A 19,102-nucleotide genomic window follows, 5' to 3' on the forward strand; every position below is an offset into this window, starting at 1 on the left:
CCAAAAAAGTCTTCGTATTTGGTTTCTTGGTCTAGAAATCTTAGCAGTGAGCAGCAAACTGAGTGGAATTTGATCGTTCTCCTCGAGGGGCTCCTCGTACTACAGACTGGTGGCATTGGTTAAGTCCTGGTGCTTTATATCGGAAAGTCCTCAAAACTAGGGCTTCTGGGCTGTGTACCTATAAGACACCATGTGGAGGGCAGTTTTAGGGTCACCTGTTTTTTTCTGTGATCTCTCGCACAAAAGAAATCACGTTTATCTTAGTGGGTCAAGGAGGCATTTTGCAGCTTGTGGGAGAAAAGTATGGTCCCCTGGTGATCACCACTCGGAGCAGTGGAAACCCGGCTGTTTTCCAGGAGGTGCTGGCCACCTGGCTCCTGGACCCCTCACCTTGGCTGCTGTGCATCCATCAGATTGCAGAACTGGGGCTAGGGGTCTTGAACTTCATCTTTATTGGATCACTGAAGCACAGGTGGAATCAGACTGGATTTTATGGAGAATGTAGGGATGACTATAAACTCACAAATCAGATTGACCTAAGTGACGTCCCTCTCCTTGGTAGGATTTGACACCTGGTAAATAGTAATTTTACACGCGGTTTTTATTAAATAGTTCTCTGCATGTTTTTCCTTAGTGTTTTCTGTCGTTCTTCGTAGGTTAATCTTGGTCTCCATTCTGGAGACTGCTTTCTTTTTTAAACATTTTCATATGATATTTTATTTCACCCACAAGATTAAACATATAGAGTCACTAAGTGTCTAAGAGACTTACGAAGCCACCATCCAACTTTTAAAAAGGAAAACATGATTGACACCCTTTTACCTTCCCTGAAAGGTAACCCCAACCCCAAGTTTTATATTTACTATTCCCATGCTTTCAAAAGCATTTTTTTTATTTTTACTTTCCATTGACAAAATATTGTTTAGTTTTGAGTTTTGAAGTCATCAAAATGATACACTCATTATTAAATTTGTTGAGTTGCATGTGGCACTAGGTGAATCTTTTACATTGCTATATAATATTCCCATTATGTGATTATACCACAGTTAACAAAAATAAGAGAAGTATTTGGAGTTTTTCATATTCCGCACCTTGCTACTACAAAAATTCTTGTACATGTCTCCAGACATAAATTTAAGATGTTCAGGAGTGAAACTGCCGGTTTGTAAGGTATCTACAGGTTCAGCTTCAGAAGATAATGTCAGATTGTTTCCTGAAGTGCTTGTATCCATTTATACTCCCACCAGCAGAGTGTGATAGTCCCCACTTCTGCACATCTTCACATTCATTTGGAATTGTCATACTTCATAATTTTAACCAAGGTAATGCTGTGGCACAGTGGTATTTTATTAGGCTTTGTTTTTCTTTCTCTAAAGGGTGTTGCACTGTTTTACACAGACTTAATTGGATGTTTGAATGTCTTCTAAGGATTTCCATTTCTACACTTTGCTCATTTTTCTGTTGAGTTATTTCTTTTTTTTTTCTTTTGTAGGAGACCTTTATATATTCAGGACATCAGTCCTTTGTTGACTATATGTGTTGCAAGTTTTCTGTTCGTGGATGGTCTTTTCACTATAATAATGTCTTTTGATGAATAGAAGCTCTTCATTTAATGCTTATTAATCACACCAACCATTTTCTTTATAAAACCCAATGTCTTTCTTTGAAAATAAAAATCTCTTTGTTACTCTGGTCATCTTATTTCCACTAGTTTTTTTCCCTCCCTAAATGATTTAAGGTGGTTTTTTTTTTCCTTTCGCATTTAAATCTGAAATCATTACTTCTTATGTGATAGGAAATAATCTTAGGGTTGTTCCTGTTGATTACTACTTATATCTGGAACCCACCTGGCGTTGTGACATCAGGGACACATTTGCGTCTTTTCCAGGTGGGTATCAGGTATCCCAGCATCATTTATTAGGTAGCGCCTCCTGTCCCCACCGATGGGAAGTGCCATCGGTGACATGTGGCAGGGTTCTCTGTGAGCGTGGATTCACAGGGGCTCTCGGTCCTGTCTGGTCCTTGTCACATTCTAGGGCAGTTTCACGCTGTCCCTGTCACTCTCTCGGTAAGCCTCAGGGTTGGTAGCACGGTTCTCTCAGCCCAGTTTTGTTTTCAAGTGTCTTGGCCATTCTTGGCTCTTGGTACCTGTATGTAAATTTTGGAATCAGCTTGATCAATAGAACAAGAAAATGGGGAGGGGCAAAAAGAGAGACAATAGCTCCTCTTGTAATTTTTAACTAGAATCGTATTGATCCTGTATATCAGGCTGCGGGGTTGACTCCCCTAGCGGATCAGTCCCTGGACACCATTACCTCACCCTCTGTCTAAATCCTGGTGTCTCCTGTTACGGTTTTATAACTTTTTTTTCCCTAATATTCAGTTAGATTTATTCTGCATATCTAGGTTCTTTTTTTCTTTTTTCATGCTGTTGTTAATCTTATATACACATATGACATCTTTTCTTTTTAAGTCTTTTATTTCCCCTGTCCTGCGGCACAATTCAGGACCTCTGAATAAAAGTAATAATAATCAACATTTTTCTGTGTTCCTTATTTTATTTTTTTTATTTATATATGACAGCGGAATGCATTATAATTCTTATGACACATATAGAGCACAATTTTTCATATCTCTGGTTGTATACAAAGTATATTCACACCAATTCGTGTCTTCATAGACGTACTTTGGACAATAATGACCATCACATTCCACCATCATTTCCAACCCCATGCCCCCTCCCTTCCCCTCCCACTCCTCTGCCCTATCTAGAATTCATCTATTCCTCCCATGCTCCCTCTCCCTATCCCACTATGGAGTCAGCCTCCTTATATCAGAGAAAACATTCAGTCCTTGGTTTTTTTGGGATTGGCTAACTTCACTTAGCATTATCTTTTCTAATGTTCCTTATTTTCAAAGGAGCCACATTATTGACCCATAATTGATAAGGTATTTGTTATTGTATTTTTAGGACATATATTTTACCATAATAAGTGAAGGCTTTGGGGCTGAGGTTGTGGCTCAGTGGTAGCAAAGCCCTGGGTTCGATCCTCAGCACCACATAAAAATAAATAAATAAAATAAAGGTACTGTGTCCAACTACTAAAAAATAAATATTTTTTTAAAAATAAGTAAAGGCTTTACTTATTCATAATATTTCATTATGAACAATTATCACATTTCATAAAAAATGTTTGCATCAGCCAGGCACAATAGCACGCACCTGTAATCCCAACAGCTTGGGAGGCTGAGGCAGGAGGATCACAAGTTTCAGCAGCTTACTGAAGCCCTAAGCAACTCAGCAAGACACTGTCTCTAAATGAAATATAAAAAAAGGGCTAGGGATGTGGCTCAGTGGTTAAACCCTGGTATCCCACACCAAAAAAAAAAAAAAAAAAAGTTTGTATCATTTAAAAGAACTATAAAATTTTTCTTTCACTTTTGTTGCCTGTGGTAAATTGCATTATGAATTTACCAGTTCTGAATAAGACTTGCATTTGTGAAGATACTTGTTTGCAATACGTTATATGTTTTACATGTTACTAGAATTAGTGAATCTTACGTATTTGTTCATGTAGCATGTTTCTCTAGTTCTGTGTTTGTCTATGTCAGTATCAAGATTCCAGTGGGCTGGGGCTGGGGCTCGGTGATAGAGCACTTGCCTAGCATGTGCAAGGCACTGGGTTCAATTCTCAGCACCACGTATAAATAAATAAAGTCCATCAATAACTTAAAAAAAAATCTAAATATTTTTTTAAAAAGATTTCATTAGCCCCATATGAGAATATTCACTCTTAGACTTTCTGAAAGAGTTTGTATACAGTTGGAATGATCTGTTCCTGGATGTTTGGTGGAGCTTCAACTTATGTAATGTTTATAGGACAAATTGTGTTTATTTCCTTTTGAATTAATTTTAGTGAACTCTAGGAATTTCCATTTCATGTAGGTTTGCACATATAGATATAAAAGTTAGTTTATATCTTTTATTAACTGTGTCCTATTTGAGTTCTCATTTATATCCTTTTTCTCTCCCCACCGCCCCCCCCCCCCCAGCTTTGATTTCTTCTTTGACCCATGGGTATTTTTAGAAGTTTGTTTGTTTTTGGTTTTTTTCTGTGTTCCTTATTTTAGTAATAATTTTTGCCTTTAAAATCGGTCATTTCTTTTTTTGTTTGTTTGTTTTTTTGGTTTTAATTTCTAAACCAAAGAGGAAATGCTGTTGCCTTTTTGTTTTGTTTTGCTTTGCTTTGGTCTTGTTACCTCTTCAACACTGACCATTAACCTCAGTGCACTGTGGACAGTAACTTGGTGAGATAATCTATGCCTCATCTAAATGATGGGGTCGAGTATAAATCAGCTTTTTGAAAAATATTCCATGTGTGCTGCCAACGAATATGCCTTTTTCATGATTGGCACATATTCTGTGTACGTCTGTCAGGTCAGATCTCCTTGGTAACCTCGGCTGTGTTGTGTGTGAGAGAGAAAGGGCACCGTCGGTTGAATGCTGAGAGTGATTTATTAAAATCTCCCATTACAGAGTGGATTTGGCTATTTCTCCTTGTGGCTCTTTCCATTTTAAGAGTCTGTGTTTTGAAGCACTTTTATGGGAAGTCTGCTTGTTTTAAACTGTTTTACCTTCCTGGTGAATTGAGCCTTAATGAATGTTTAATGACGCCTCATCGGTAGTAATAATTTTTGCCTTTAAAATCGGTCATTTCTTTTTAATAGCACTACACCAGCGTGATACAACTTTTTCCATCCTTTTAACCTTTCTTTGTCTTTTTATTTTACGCTTGTCTCTTATAAACAACGTATGGCTTTTAAAAAAAAAAAATCCATGCTAATGATATGTAGCTTTTAGCTGAAGATTTTTAACCCATTTTTATTGACAGAGTTGGATTCGTCTTTGTCATTTTGCATTTTTGTTTGTCCCTGTTTTCCCAGGTATTTTTCCCCCCTCTCCAGCACTAGTTTGAATTGATTGAAGTTCACCGACTCCTCCTTCCACTGTTTCCCCCCTTTAATGGTCTGGAAGTCATACATCCTGTTTGTTGTCTTTCAGTCTTGATCCTAGAACTTTTAACATGAATATTTTAAAATGTCTAAAGTTGATCGATATCGTTAACCTCCTGATCAATACAGGGCCTCTGGAATGCTTTAACCTCGGTCTGCTCCACACCCCAAATGATACGCTGCATTTGTCCAATACCTTGGTTCTATTTTGGTTTTGTTTGTTTTTTAAAGCCACTTAGTCATTATGATCATTGCATTGTACAATCAATACTTGCATTTTCTTTGCTAATCATTTCTTCTTACATCTCAGGCCTTCCCTTTTAGATCATTTTCTTGTCCCTGAAATACATCCTTGAGAAGTTGTCAGCCGGGTGTGGTGACACATGGCTGTAATCCCAGCTGCAGGGGAGGCTGAGGCAGGAGGATCTTGAGCACATGAGTTCAAGATCAGCCTAAGCAAGATAATGAGATCCCATCTCAAAAAAAAAAAGAAAGAAAGAAAGAAAAAAAATGTTCTTATACGGAGGGTCTATAGTGAAAGCCTTGAATTTGGGGCTGAAAATAAGTGGTGTTTTGCACTTCTTTTTAGAAGAGCGTGGGACTGGGTATAAAATTCTGAAGTTTCACAGTGGCGTGCATAGGTCCGTGTTTTGTTGTATTTATCCTGCGTGAGATTTGTTGGTTTTTGGAATCTTAAAATGGGTACCTTTCATCAAAACCAGAAATCCCCAGCCACTTTCTATTCAAGTATTGATCTGCCCCTCTTTCCATCCACTCTGGGACTCCACCCAGGTTTACATGGGATCCTCTTGGGCTGTCACCCCGCCTTTCTTTCACAGTTCCCATCTCTTTGTCCCCCTCTGCTGCATTTTGAGTGACATCTTAAGGTACATCATCAGTTCACTCATTTTTTTCTCTAACTAAATTGAGGGTTTTGTTTTGTTTTGTTTTGGGTACTGGGGATTGAACTCAGGGACACCCAACCATGGAGCTACATCCCCAGCCCTATTTCGTATTTTATTTAGAGACAGGGTCTCACTGAGTTGCTTAGCACCTCACTTTTGCGGAGGCTGGCTTTGAACTTGTGATCCTCCTGTCTCAGCCTCCCCAGCCACTGGGATTACAGGGGTGTGCCACCATGCCCAGCTGAATTGAGTTTTTTAATTTCAGGGGTTATACATCTCATCTGTAGAAGCTCTATTTGGTACTTTCCAAAATCCGCTTAATTGGAATACAGTGTATTCTTCCTTTCCAATATTTTTCAGTTCTCTCTTGTGTTTCTTGAGACATCCTAACTTTATGTTTTCCATCTATAATGTTTCCACATGAGTAGTCTTAGATTTTATAGTTGCTTTTTTCAGTTGTCTCTGGCTTGCAGTAGCTTAGTTCCTTTGTGTTTATTATGATTTTTTAAAACTATCATAAAGGTCTGTTCTGTGCCTTCTTATCTGGGGGAATTCTCTGTAGCTTGGGGTTCAAGTGTGTTCTTCCAGAAGGTTTGCTTTTAAAACTTGTGCTGGAGGCCTGAGGGACTGGTGGACACAAGGCTACTTTAACTCCGTTGGAGGGTCCACATAACCACGAGCCTGACAAATTAGCCTTCCTGCCGCCCCCTGCCCTTTATTGTGCATAAGTCTGGGCTCTCATTCCAGGCCCGGGTGGGCATGTGCTCCAGGGAAACCCCGGCTTCCTTAGTGGCCAGCTGCCCACATTTCAGGTTTTGTTGTTCAGTTTTCATTTGTGTGTATGAGGCTCACTGGGTAAGTCTACGTGGGTGTCTGAGATTCCCCTCATTTCCTTGTGACTTTACAGTACGTTGCTGTACTTTATTGAGAATCCTTTGTGTTGCCGTCAGGAGCATGGGTTCCAAATGTCTCTTCTGCCACCTGTGTGGGAGCAGAAGCCCCTCCCTGGTCATCTCTTGCCCAGGGCTTTCTACTTGTTGTTGGATGGGGCAAGAAGCACTGTATTCCTATTAATTCTGTCTGGTTTTCCCATCTGACTCAGGATCACTGCCTTCAAGTCAGTGCTTGAGAGGACAGTTACCCTGAATGATAACCTGTAGGTAGGCATAAAGCCATCAGTTCCAGACAGAGCCCAAGCACACCAACCAGTAAAGGGCAGAGTCTCCACACGCTGCTTAACTGTAATAGAACAAATAATAAACCTATAGGAAGAAAGGGGGGGGGGACAGCAGGAGAGGAGGGCCATGACTAAGCATCAACTTCTACCTTAACTTGCCGTTTGCAAACATTGCTCCTTCTTGGCTGGAACAAATGGGAGCTCTCTTTGCTGTTTGGTTTTTCTCATCTGGTTGACGAGAGAATGAGTTCCAGGTTTTCCGGTTAACAGCACGTGGTTTTGTTGAACTGTGTGCTTTAGAGGTCTAGTAAAATCAGGTGGCTTTCATTTATGCTAATGTATGATCATTTGAGTATCATGAATGTAAATTTTACTAACCCTGAAAAAATTACAGGCATTTCCAACGTATCCCACGTTCATTTTAATGAATGGTTTTTCGAGGAGGTTAGAGACTCACCTTCCCATGTGTTCAGGATGGCTGGTTTCTTTTAAGCATTCGGTGTCCTGTAATGACAACCCCTGCAGCGGGGAGCATTTGACACCAGCTCCGTGCAGCTGGCTTGCACCATCATGAATCACTTCGCGCCAAGTCATTAATAATTGAAGGAGCTTGTCACTTCCCACTGAGTTGCGTGTGTAATTTATGGATTCTGAGCCCATGCTAAAATCTCAGGGAAAGCTAATTTCATCCAACGAGAAAGGGATACGTTTCTGTTTTAATTCTCCCTCCCTGAAGTTATGTCTGCGCCTTTTTGCATCTGGACGTGTTGTCAATGGTTATGTTTCCGTCTCCATCACAGTAGACGTCCTTCTTTGGGGTTGCAGGGAGATATTTCAGGTTCCTGCTTGGATTGTCCTTGAGAACCAGGGAGGCCACGGTGGGCCAGTCTCAGGGTCCTGGGAGTTTCTATAAAAGGCTGAGCAGGCCATGTTCCAAGGTATTTTGTGGAATCGCTGTCAGCAAGCAGTCTGATTCTAAGTGGCCAGAAACCCCACCATCTACAGAATCAGGGGCCCAGGAACAATTTTCTATTCTTTCATCCATGAGATGTCCTTTTGAAGAACGTGTCCATTTGGGTCAAGCGGGTCTTTTTCGCCTCTCTGATGCTGCTAAAGAGAAGGATTCTCCGACTCAAAGTCTTTCCTCTTGGGGTAGGGTAGAATTTTGGCACCATTTCGCTTTGGTTATAGTATTTCTCCACCCACCACCCCAAACTTCTTATTTAAAAAAATTTCAAACCTATGGAAAAGAGGAAAGAAAATCACAGTGAACACCACCTGCGCTTCGCCTAGACACACAAGGAAGTCACTTGGTGGAGGCTTCTCCTACCTCGTCGGTCTCGGGGGTTTCTTCTTCTTCACATGTGTTCAGAGAAGGGTCCTGCCTTCCCCTGAACGGTGGTAGTGAAGTGAGTCCCAAGCCCCAAGTTGTTACAGTGAGAAGAATTTAGAACCGAATTGATTTGTTAAAAGCCAGACAGCCCTGTTCACTCATCCAAATGTAGCTGGATTCAGTAGGAATTGGTTTGGTCTAGTTCAATAGACGGATTGCTTTTGTATTTCACAGTAGTTACCTTAAACAGTGAAGATCAGGAGAGCCATGACATGAGACTTCCTTTTTCATTTACTTTAATAACTGTTAGGACTGGCTGTATGATAAATTCTATTCATTCAAAGTTTTACATTTGGTAAACACCTCGGAGTAATCCTATCTCAGCCATTTGTATGTACCAGAGACGTAGCCAGGAAATCTGCAGAGTATGGATATCAAGGAGGCCAGTTAGTTCCCAAAGCCCAGGGACTGTGTCCTCAGGCAAACCCTGGAGGAATTCCTCTGGTTAGTGCTTCTTGACTCTATGCTGGATTCCTATAAACCTCTTACCCAGGGGAGAAAGAGAAAATGAGTCTTTCCCAGGTGAGCACATCAAGTACCTCTAAGAACCTTCCTCTGTGCCTGGGACTTATTTAATCCTCACAGAGCCCTGTGAGGGCCATGAGGAAGCTGAGGCCCAAGGCATAAGACAGACAGACAGCCCTCTTGGTCACTAACACACAACACTGATTCAGGAACGCAGGTCTGTCTGGCTTGACCTACGAGGATTTGGGGCAAGTGATGCAATCCGGGATCATAGTGTAGGGCCCAAGCTGAGGCTCTTCTGGAACCTACTAGGGCTCCTTGTACAAATGCACCCGTTTGTGTAATTGTTGACCACAATGATCTCGAGGCACCTAAGAAAGGTTACATTTTGACAATGGCCATTATACATTTTGCTGATGGACATTGTGATGGGGATTCTCACCATCAGCCCCAATTCAGTAGGACAGGCCTTGGAAACTGGATGGCGGGAGATTCCCCGGCCTCACCCCCTGCCATACCATCTACATCTGCGTTAGAGGCTCTTTCCTCCTCCCCTTTCACTTTCTATGTGTGAAAGCTCTGTGAGCCCCAAGGCCCACAGGGAGTGGAGGGAGGAGGACAAGGGGCTCTCTACAGTGTCTCCCTGGTGGTCCCGGCCTTTGGACCAGTGCAGCTTTTCAGTCAGTGCCGCATCCTCAGGCTGGGTCTGGTCAGTGTTGGTGGAAGGACCCAGAGCCACTTCCTGTACTCTGTGCCACAAAGTGCCATCTAGCTCCTTCATTCCCTGGTCATATTGCTGGGTGTCTGCCAGGTAGGACATGCTGTGACTGGGCGGTGTCTTGCAGAGCTGACATGCACAGGCATTGAACTGGCCGCTGTATGGTTCTTGGTGATGGTGGGCAATGCCCTCCTGAAGGGAAAGTCAGAGTGTGTACAGTCCAGGCAGGAAGAGTGTGGCGAGTTCCTTGGGTCTCTTAGAAGGGTCTCACGAGGTGGAGGAGCTAGCAGGAAAAGGGGCCAGCCTGGGGCACCAGGGTATGTCTCATCCCTGCACAAATCCTTGGCCCTCACATCCAAGGTCAGATGCCTCTTCTTCCTCAGAAAGTCCCCTGGCACCCTGTCCTTTCTCCCTCCAGCAAGCATTCATCCTTCTGATTTCCACCTGTGCTGAACATCTAGCGTGTGCCAGGCACATGAGAAAGACAGCTGCCACCCAGACACTTGGCACGGGTGGCCTGACCAGGAGTAAACATCACAGCTGCCACTCCTGGCCGGGCACTGCAGGGGTTCACTCCTGTGGGCGGCCCAGCTACCCAGGAGGTGGGCAGAGGGACATTTCCCATTCTGCTGATAAGGAACCGTAAGGGAGGTCAGCACACTGCTCAGATACACAGAAAAGAAGAAGATTATCCCAGGTGTGATGAGGAGGCCTCCAGGGTCCTGAAGGAAAGCCGTGGCAGGGAGCCTTTCCATGGGGAGCCTGCAGCGGGGTGGTGGCAGGTGGCCTGGCTCTCTTGGCAGTCAGACTTTGGTTTCAGCCCTGATTCGACTATTTCTCAGTTGCGGATTTTAAATCACCGAACTTTCCAGACCTCCCCTCTAGTGACTCGAAACTAAGGTGCTCAGGTCTGCTTTATAGAGTTGAACGCAGTCATCCAGGTGCTCTCAGCAGGGCACTTGGCGGTGGCCGCTCCAGGAAATGGCAGTTCTCTCTTAGAAACTTGACATGCTTCTTTGTCAGACTGCAGCGTCTTCGTCATAGTGTCTGTATGTGACCTCCCTGGGCCCCTCCCTGAGGTCATGCGTTCCTGTCAGGCACACAGTGAATGTTGGTAGGTTGAATGAAGGATGGAGTGAATAGCAGTCCCCACGCGGCAGGTGTCTCTTTGCTGAACACTGTATTTAGCCTTCTGATAAAAGTCTCCTCATACACTGTCTTTGGGAGAGAATGTCTTTTTTTTCCTCTGAAATGCCCAGGCATGGTACCTGACTCCATGGAGCTGGGGGCTACAAGGAACTAAGTGCAATTTGATTTTTGTGGTTTAATGTAAGGGTCAGAGCTTCCGCTGCCGTCCCTGCTGAACCATTGCTTTAACAGCTCAGCCATTGATGGGAGATAAGCAGGAGAGGCCCAGGTGTCAAGGATGAGGTCTTAGTCTTCAAGCAGATCCGCCCATTGCCCCAGGTTTTTTAATGGCTAACTGGTGTTTGCATACATTTGGGCACCTGAGTCTCCAACAGAGATCTAATCTGTGTCCCCTCTGTCTCCCATCCCTCCCCATGTCCTCGCCCAGCAGGAACGGCATCACCAGTTGCCGGATGCGGACTGAGAGTGAGCCATCCTGCGGCTCCCCCGTGGTCAGCGGAGACCCCAAGGAGGATCACAACTATAGCAGTGCCAAGTCCTCCAACGCCCGGAGCACCTCGCCCACCAGCGACTCCGTCTCCTCCTCCTCCTCCTCGGCCGACGACCACTACGAGTTTGCCACCAAGGGGAGCCAGGAGGGCAGCGAGGGCAGCGAGGGCAGCTTCCAGAGCCACGAGAGCCACAGCGAAACGGAGGAGGACGACAGGAAGCCCAGCCAGAAGGAGGCCAAGGATGCCCTGGGGGACAGCGGGTACGCATCCCAGCACAAGAAGCGCCAGCACTTCGCCAAGGCCAGGAAGGTCCCCAGCGACACGCTGCCCCTCAAAAAGAGACGCACGGAAAAGCCCCCTGAGAGCGACGACGAGGAGATGAAAGAGGCAGCCGGGTCGCTCCTGCACTTGGCAGGGATTCGGTCCTGTTTGAATAACATCACCAATCGGACGGCAAAGGGGCAGAAGGAGCAGAAGGAAACCACAAAAAATTGAAAACAAGTCATTGATTTGTTTTGAACTTATGGCCATTTGGTTTCAGCATGTCAGGAGATTTCTAATGATTTGTGGCAATATCAGCAACTTTTTTTTTCTTTTGGTTTGATTTTCTTTCTTTTCTTTTTTTTTTTCTTACTTTTTTTTTTTTTAATTTGCCCCCCTCTCCTTTGTTTTGGACCCTTAAGAATTTTATTTTTAAAGGAGATTGAAGCCATAGAACTCATATTGACACTCAGCTGTTTTACAAAAGCTTTTCATTATCCGACGACAAAACCGAGAAAAAGCCAAAATTACCATTGCTTCCTGCAGCTTGTCAGAAACATGTGGCTTGAACCCACAGGGATGTCAACGTTAATGCCACATTTTGAGAACACATTTGGCACCTAGAAGGCACGTGTGCAAAATAATGGTCATTCAGGCCCAACCCTTAGGTTTAAAAAGAATGTCCTTCCATTTGGGTTCACTGAATGGAGAGACACATACAGTAATGGGAGAAAAGGAAGAACCCCACGTCCCCTTAGACACAGACCCAGGCCTGTGCACCCAGCTTCCCACTGGGCAAGGAATGCCCTGGGCATTGCCATACAGCAAGCACGGGCTCTGCCACCAGTCCTCTGTGCTCCGATCCTTGAGGCCTGGTGATGTCTTACAAGCTGAGCACCGAACTATTGAGACACGTCAGGTGTCAGTGACCAAGAAGTGGGGTAAACTGTAGTCGCATTGGTGATTACTCTGTTCTGTAGCTAAGAATATGTTCCAAAAGCCATAAGCCTGAAGGTTGGTCCTGCACGTGCATACACACACACACACACACACACACACCCCACACATATGAATGGGACTAAGAGAAAGCTCATGAAAAAAAAAAACAAACAGGCCATATCTTCTAAACTGCCCAAGTGAAAAGCAATCAAGTCTGAAAATTGACATTAGCTGTTAAGGAAGGAAATAATGGTACAGATTCTTTTTCTGTCTATCAAAACCATTTGATCCAAGTGAAATTAAAAAAAAAAAAAAAAGCTACCAAACCTGCCAGTAGTAGTGTGGTATATAAAGGCACATTGATGGACACACTTCAAAAGTAAAACATGGCAAAAAATAATAATAATAAGTAACTCCTATACTGCCCTCAAAAAGGAGCCTGCAATTAATGTCAGTCAATATTCATCTTTGCAAAAAAATCTGATTTCCACATTCAGCCAGTGTAGCCAGCAGAAATTTCTGATCCACAATGCATGGATTCCTTTAAAGAAAAAAAGAAAAAAAAAAAAAAGAAAAAAAATCATAAAAAACAAACTTTTTTTTATTCAAAAATAACAAAAGTTCTTGTAAGGTAAATAATGTATTTAGCATGAAGCATGAATTATTTTCATATAAATATAGAAAATAGAGAAAAGGCTATGCCTCTAATTTTTAAGCCCTTAGGCTTAGAGGTTCTTTGTTTTCCTCCTTTTTTTTTTCTTTATTTCTCTTCCTTTTTTCTTTTTCTTTCTTTTTTTTTTTTTTTTCTTTTTTTCTGGGTTTTTGTTTTGTTTTGGTTTTTTGAAGCAGGTGTTTAAGGTTTAATCTTCTTCAGGGACAAATTCTGACTGTTGGGGAACTTACTCTGCAATATAAAAATCTCTTCATGCTCTGGTAGGGCTTGGATGGTTGACTCTGCACTGCCTTGTCTGCACTCAGCCCGACCCCTCTGATTCTCTGCTGGAGAGCGTGTGCTTTCTCTTTGCCTGTACATGTTTAACATGACGCAATAATTCGAGGGCAAACTTCGTAGTGAGTGTGTATGATAGAATCAAGAGAATTATGGGATGCTTACTTGAGAAAACCATGACCTTGAGTTGGTTCTAGGAAAAAGGCAGTGAATATATGCAAATTCACCAGAAGGGGAAACATGCTAATGGGCCTTATTGGGTGAGGGTACGAGATAGAGTACACGTGAGGGAGGAAGTGACAGGAGGGTGAGAAAGGCCAGCCCCAGGTGTTTCATTGGGACAATGCCATTTCAAAGTAAGAGAGAGGGGGCCGGCCATCTCTACCACCTCAGCACACTAACAACCTGGAATTGGACCACCTAGATTGTGAGAGCTGAATTTTGACAACCAGACGATGTCACGCAGACCAGAAACTTATCTTTGCCTAAAAAAAAAAAAAATTTATTTTTGTTTTTGTTTTTGTTTTGGAGATCCAAAGAAAAAAATCAGAAGAATATCATCTTCCATCCAAATGGAGGGAAGTGTTTAAAACAAAAGCACCTACTATCATGGCTCAGGATCTGGTGGTCGGGGACAGGGAGGGGACTAAGGGGATCTTGAATTTTTACACCAGGACACTTGTGAGCCAAAGTCAAGCCCATGGGCCATCACAGGCTACCGTCAGGAACTCCATCAGCCAGAATGCTCCCATCCCTGCCTTTCTCTGGGCTGCTGATGAGAGAACCTGGAAGACATGTCCATGTCGTGGCCCAGGCTCCTTCCCCTGCACTAAGCCTGAGTGCGTGCCCGTGATGTTCAGGATTAGGTGGGGACGCAGATCTATCTTTGCAGTGCTCCGTCCCCTTCGTTCTCCCCAAACATCAAACACCCTAAAAGCCATGCACAGCTATGGAACCTGAGCCACACTTCAATTTGTGTTGTCACCTGATTAAGCCCAAAAGGCCACCACCTCGATCCCCCAAACCCAAGACGATTCAATTCAGACTTCTCTCTGGAAAGGCAGAGGTAAACATCAGCACTGTTTCTGGCAGGGGACTTCTTCCAAGGAAAACCCCACAGTGGGCTGTCTCCCCTCATTTCATTTTTCTAAGGGGGCAGATGCCTCTCTTAGAAAATAATAAAATGCAATGTGTGTGATTTACTTTTCTGATCTCTTTTGAGAAATAGATAAATATAAGTGTGTTCTTAACTCCAGAACCACTCTTTTTGCATAAATACCTCATCGGGCAGCTAAGTGTTATTTTCCTGAGTCTCTCTCGGCACCTTCATTGGATCTTCTGGAAGACTTGTTGGGGAAACTTTAGTGAGGGTACTTTTTTCTATTTTTCTTCTGTTTTTGGAGGCATACACATTATGCATAACCAAAACAATGGCTCAATTGTGTTTAACTTTGTATTTTGATTGTTGAGGAAAAAAAAAATATCGATGTGTATGTGGCTGTTTGTAGTGAATTCACGAGGTTGTCCGTGTCCTTAACAAGCCAAGGGGCAGGAGGCACGCTCTCTTACCCCCTCCTCCAAGAGCAGTAGAGAATTTAAGCACAAGCCTATTTGTGAAAGAATATTTTGCTTAAATGTTATTCACTTTAGTCTTGGAATTCCTTCCCAAATGTCAGATGTTCTTTTAGCTTCCAAACTAGCATATGTATCCATTAGTCTGACCCATCGCCTGAGCACCATCCTGGGGTGTGGTGGTGCGCTTTCATTTCTCCTGCCGGGAGAAGTGGTGGTTTGTGTGTCATTCCAGTATCTCACATACTCACGGGGTGGGGGGAGGGGGAGATGGGGAACTATAGCAATATTTCAAGATGCTTTGGAGAACAACCTTGAACCCATCAGCACCGTGACATCTGCAAGTGCTTGCTATTGGCCCTCGGACACATTTAAGAGAAAGAGATCGTAGCTCTTTTTTCTTAAATGATATGCACATAGACAGTTATTTTTATCCTACTGTAATTGTCTTTTCTCTATCTAGTACTATGTGGAAAGGGTTTGCATCATAGGTTTTTTTCCCAGCCTTACAATATACCACAAGCTCCTACTTCCCCCACCCCAGTCAGTATAGTTCTTTGGCAAGGCCGTCTATCTGAAACTCAAAATGAACCAAACCCGCCCTTAGATGGTGGTTTGAGAAAACCATAGCCAAGACAACTGTCACGGGTTTCAGTCTCGGATCTCAGTGTTTGAGAAGGACTGTGTCAGAGGCCTTTCCCAGGAATGGATTTTTCTCCCAAGAGGCAGTCCGCATGTCTAGTGCTTGCTGGACACAGTGGTCACGACCACGAGGCATTCTGGAAGAGACCATTATGTTGAATGGTGCCCCTCCCTGGGGGACAGCGTCAGGCAGTGGACTCGAGTGAAAAACGTGTGCAGATGGCTGTTGGGCCCAGCTCAGAGTCCAGCACGCCAGGTCTGCCCAGCGACAAGTGCAGGTGGTCAGCCTCAATGCCTCCACTCTCCAGGGGCCTCTGGCGCAAGGGCTCTGACAGGAACCGGAGATCTGTGCAAGCGATGGACATGGGAGGGTTTTCCACATGGGATCGGGTTCAGTTTGATGTGATTTCTCTTTCCCTTTCAACTGTATTCAGGTTGGGACTGGTTTCTTTCTGGTGGATCACAGCTGCCCAGATGTTGCAATTTATTTTTATGTTTCTATAGAGAAGTCTTTTTCTTTTCATCTTCAGAAGTTTTTAAATTTTTTTGCCACCAAAAGAAAACATCAGAACTCTGTGTCCCCTCTCGATTGTGACTTACCAGTGTTGACAGTTAAGTCTTTAGTGTTGTAGCTCCCGGCCCACCAATACTATATCAGACACTTATGCCCATGGTGCAGCACTGTGATCTAATTTAAATAATACTTTTTTATTATTTATACTACTATATATAATATACATCAACACTTTTGCTATATAACCTAAGTGATAAACCCCTTTTAGTTACCTGCCAAACTCTGGACTTTGGTTTATATTGCAGTTAACACAGTTACAAAGTTGTAATGGCGTCTCTCTCTCTCTCTCTCTCTCTCTCTCTCTCTTCCTCTGTAACGGAATGTGTAAATCAAAAGTGTGTACATTGTGTGGTGTTCCTGTTTCCTGGAATCTCATGAGGATTTACACACAGCGTTCAGTGTTCTGTATAGACCTGCCTCCCTTTGTGAACTCCTCTGTGACCTCTGGTCTTGGCGGCTAACTCCATGTATCTTCTCTCCTGCTGGTTACTCTTGAATTAAGCACAGACTCCTCCTCAGCTCGGTTGCTTTATCATGAATAATGTATGTGACCTTGGCATTCTTCCACAGTTCAGCAAACAAGTGCTAGCTTCACTGACCAAAAAAAAAATTAAGGAAGGAAAACACCATTTTTAAAATGATCCATCTTTTAATGGCCGAAAAACCGATGTGTCTATGGTGCTGCATCTCTGTTGCGCTTCTGAAATCAGACCGGTGTGAAAGATCCTTTCTGACTTCCTCTGAGATGCTCACAAGTACCCTTCCTGTTGTTTTGTTAGTGTTGAAGTTTAAGACTATTTATTTGGAATATATACAGCAGTGTTTTTCCACTGTATTTCATTTGCAAAAGCGGAGAATCGCCTTCTCTACCTTTTTGCAAATTGTTGATATTCCATATTGGATTCTCACAGACTTCGATATGGTGAATCTGTCAAACTTAGAAATTGTATTTTATCCTTCCTTTCATGACTGTGGCCTGAGTTCCCCATGCCCCCTTTTTTTAGAAGAAACGTAGCACACTTTCAGTTCTTGGAAACGTCACTGTTTCTTGATGTGTATGTTGAGGCCATCCAAGCTCACAGCTGATTCAATAACCAGTTCCATCGCGTCATTCACCCTCACTACTTAACACTGCCATGGTGAAAATGTGGAGGGAAAAAATGTCCATGTGTGTCTGGAAAGCATATGCCCTTGTACATTTTTTTTTTATACTCTGATTCTGTAACATTTATGAGTTTTGTTTTTGTTTTACAGAAAAAAAAAAGTGATAAAGCAATCAGAAGACCAAGAGGTTTACGATTGACACTTAGGGTCACCTGACCTTAGCTGGCCAACGGACCTACATGGCCAAATTAATTTACAAAAGTAATAATTTTTCAGAAGCCAACTTTTTTTTTTTCTGTATTTTCTGTCTGAAAACTGCCAATATCATGAATAGAAAGGGAGAACTGTAAAGGAGAAAGAAATCGATGTTCAGTTGTGTTTGTGTCAACCTAAAGAAGCAGTGTGGAGACAGGCGCAGTCAGCCGAACTCTAGGGACGTGGTGGTGTTGCTTTGGAGGCGTATCATACTCGCATTTTGCATTCTTCATATGTAATCATATTGCCAAAGACAAACTATTTCATCATTTATTGTAAATAACACTTTTCCCCAGACCTACCATAAAGTTTCTGTGATGTATTGTCTTCCAGTTGCAATAAAAATTACTGAGTTGCATCAATTGATGAAAAGCCCCACGTAGTCTTGTGTGCGCTGTGACTCCGTGTGCAGAAGCCGAGCGGTAGAGTCTTCTCTATCTCACCTGCGGGAGGGTGTGCACGCTGGTTTTTGCGGTCTGGTTTCAGAGCCTCGGCTGCCCATCCCCATACATGCTTTAATCTGGGTGGAGACCACAGGCTTCTCTGCAAGGCACAGTCCAGAGCTGGGTTCACCTGTGGATCTTGCGAGTTCCAGGGTCTGGCGTGAAGAGCTGGGGGACCGCAGGCCTCCCACCACCAGCCTTAGAATGTGTGAAGTTGTCAAATAACAAACTGAAGTTGTGCTCACTGGGGCCTACCAGCCTATCCCAGGCCCTGAGGGTTTTCTGTGATGACATTCTAAGGGTTTCATCTTTCAGGATTTATTCCATCACCCCTCAAGTGCCCACCCCCGCCTGCTGCACACATATGCCCTGCCTTAGTCTGTTTTCTGTTGCTATCAAAAAAAAAAAAAAAGCCTGAGACTGGGTACCTTATGAAGTAAAGCGATTTATTTGTTTTTTGATTCTGGTGGCTAGAGGGTCCAAACAGTGTGGTGCCAACCTCCTGGCAAGGGCCGCCTGGCGGTATCACAATGTGGTGGAGAAACAGAAGAGGGAGCCTGCAGTGTGCAGAAGGGGGACATCACGAGGAGACTGGAAGCAGGAGGTGTTCAGGGCCTGGCTTCTTTTTTCTGGTGATGTGCCCTCCTGGGGGATATCCTGGAGTCCAGGAGAGCTACACTAACCTGCCAAGGGTGATGCCCCTGGTTACCTTCCCCTGGACCTCACGTCATACAGTTTCCTCCTCCCCAGCCCCACCAGATGAACCTCTGGGGGACACAGACCATAGCCATAGCCCACCCCAAGAGTCAACACGGAGCTGGGTAGAAAAGAGGGGGAGTTTAAATAAGAAATAGGCCACTGGGCACCAGTCCCAGTGGGGGACTGGGAAAGATGGGGTTCTGAACAGGTGTTCTGGTTCCGTTGGTTCTGGTTTTGTTGCCAGTGTGCCCTGCCCACAGCTCTTGCTAGCAGCAGTGCCCCCAGTAGAGCTGGTCTCAGTCACCACCCAGCTACAGGGACCCCACGGCCACTGTGTCTTGTCCTAGGGGCTC

The 19,102-nt window shown here is 43.7% G+C and overlaps 1 protein-coding gene across 6 annotated transcripts in view; it reads left to right on the plus strand.

Annotated features, from left to right (window-relative positions):
• The window catches only part of Foxn3 (forkhead box N3), a 392,487-nt gene extending 374,518 nt beyond the window's left edge, over positions 1–17,969 (plus strand). For 4 of the 6 annotated variants that reach the window (XM_027931570.2, XM_071607612.1, XM_071607613.1 and 1 more), the window contains one exon: positions 11,248–17,969. In XM_027931570.2, the coding sequence (XP_027787371.1) occupies positions 11,248–11,806 (559 nt within the window). In that variant the 3' untranslated portion in view covers positions 11,807–17,969. The remainder of the gene's footprint in view (positions 1–11,247) is intronic. The other 2 variants (XM_071607611.1, XM_071607614.1) reach the window with 1 other exon arrangement.
• The last annotated feature ends 1,133 nt before the right edge of the window (positions 17,970–19,102 follow it).

This window comes from Marmota flaviventris, chromosome 2, assembly GCF_047511675.1.
Source record: "Marmota flaviventris isolate mMarFla1 chromosome 2, mMarFla1.hap1, whole genome shotgun sequence".
Taxonomy (NCBI): domain Eukaryota; kingdom Metazoa; phylum Chordata; class Mammalia; order Rodentia; family Sciuridae; genus Marmota; species Marmota flaviventris.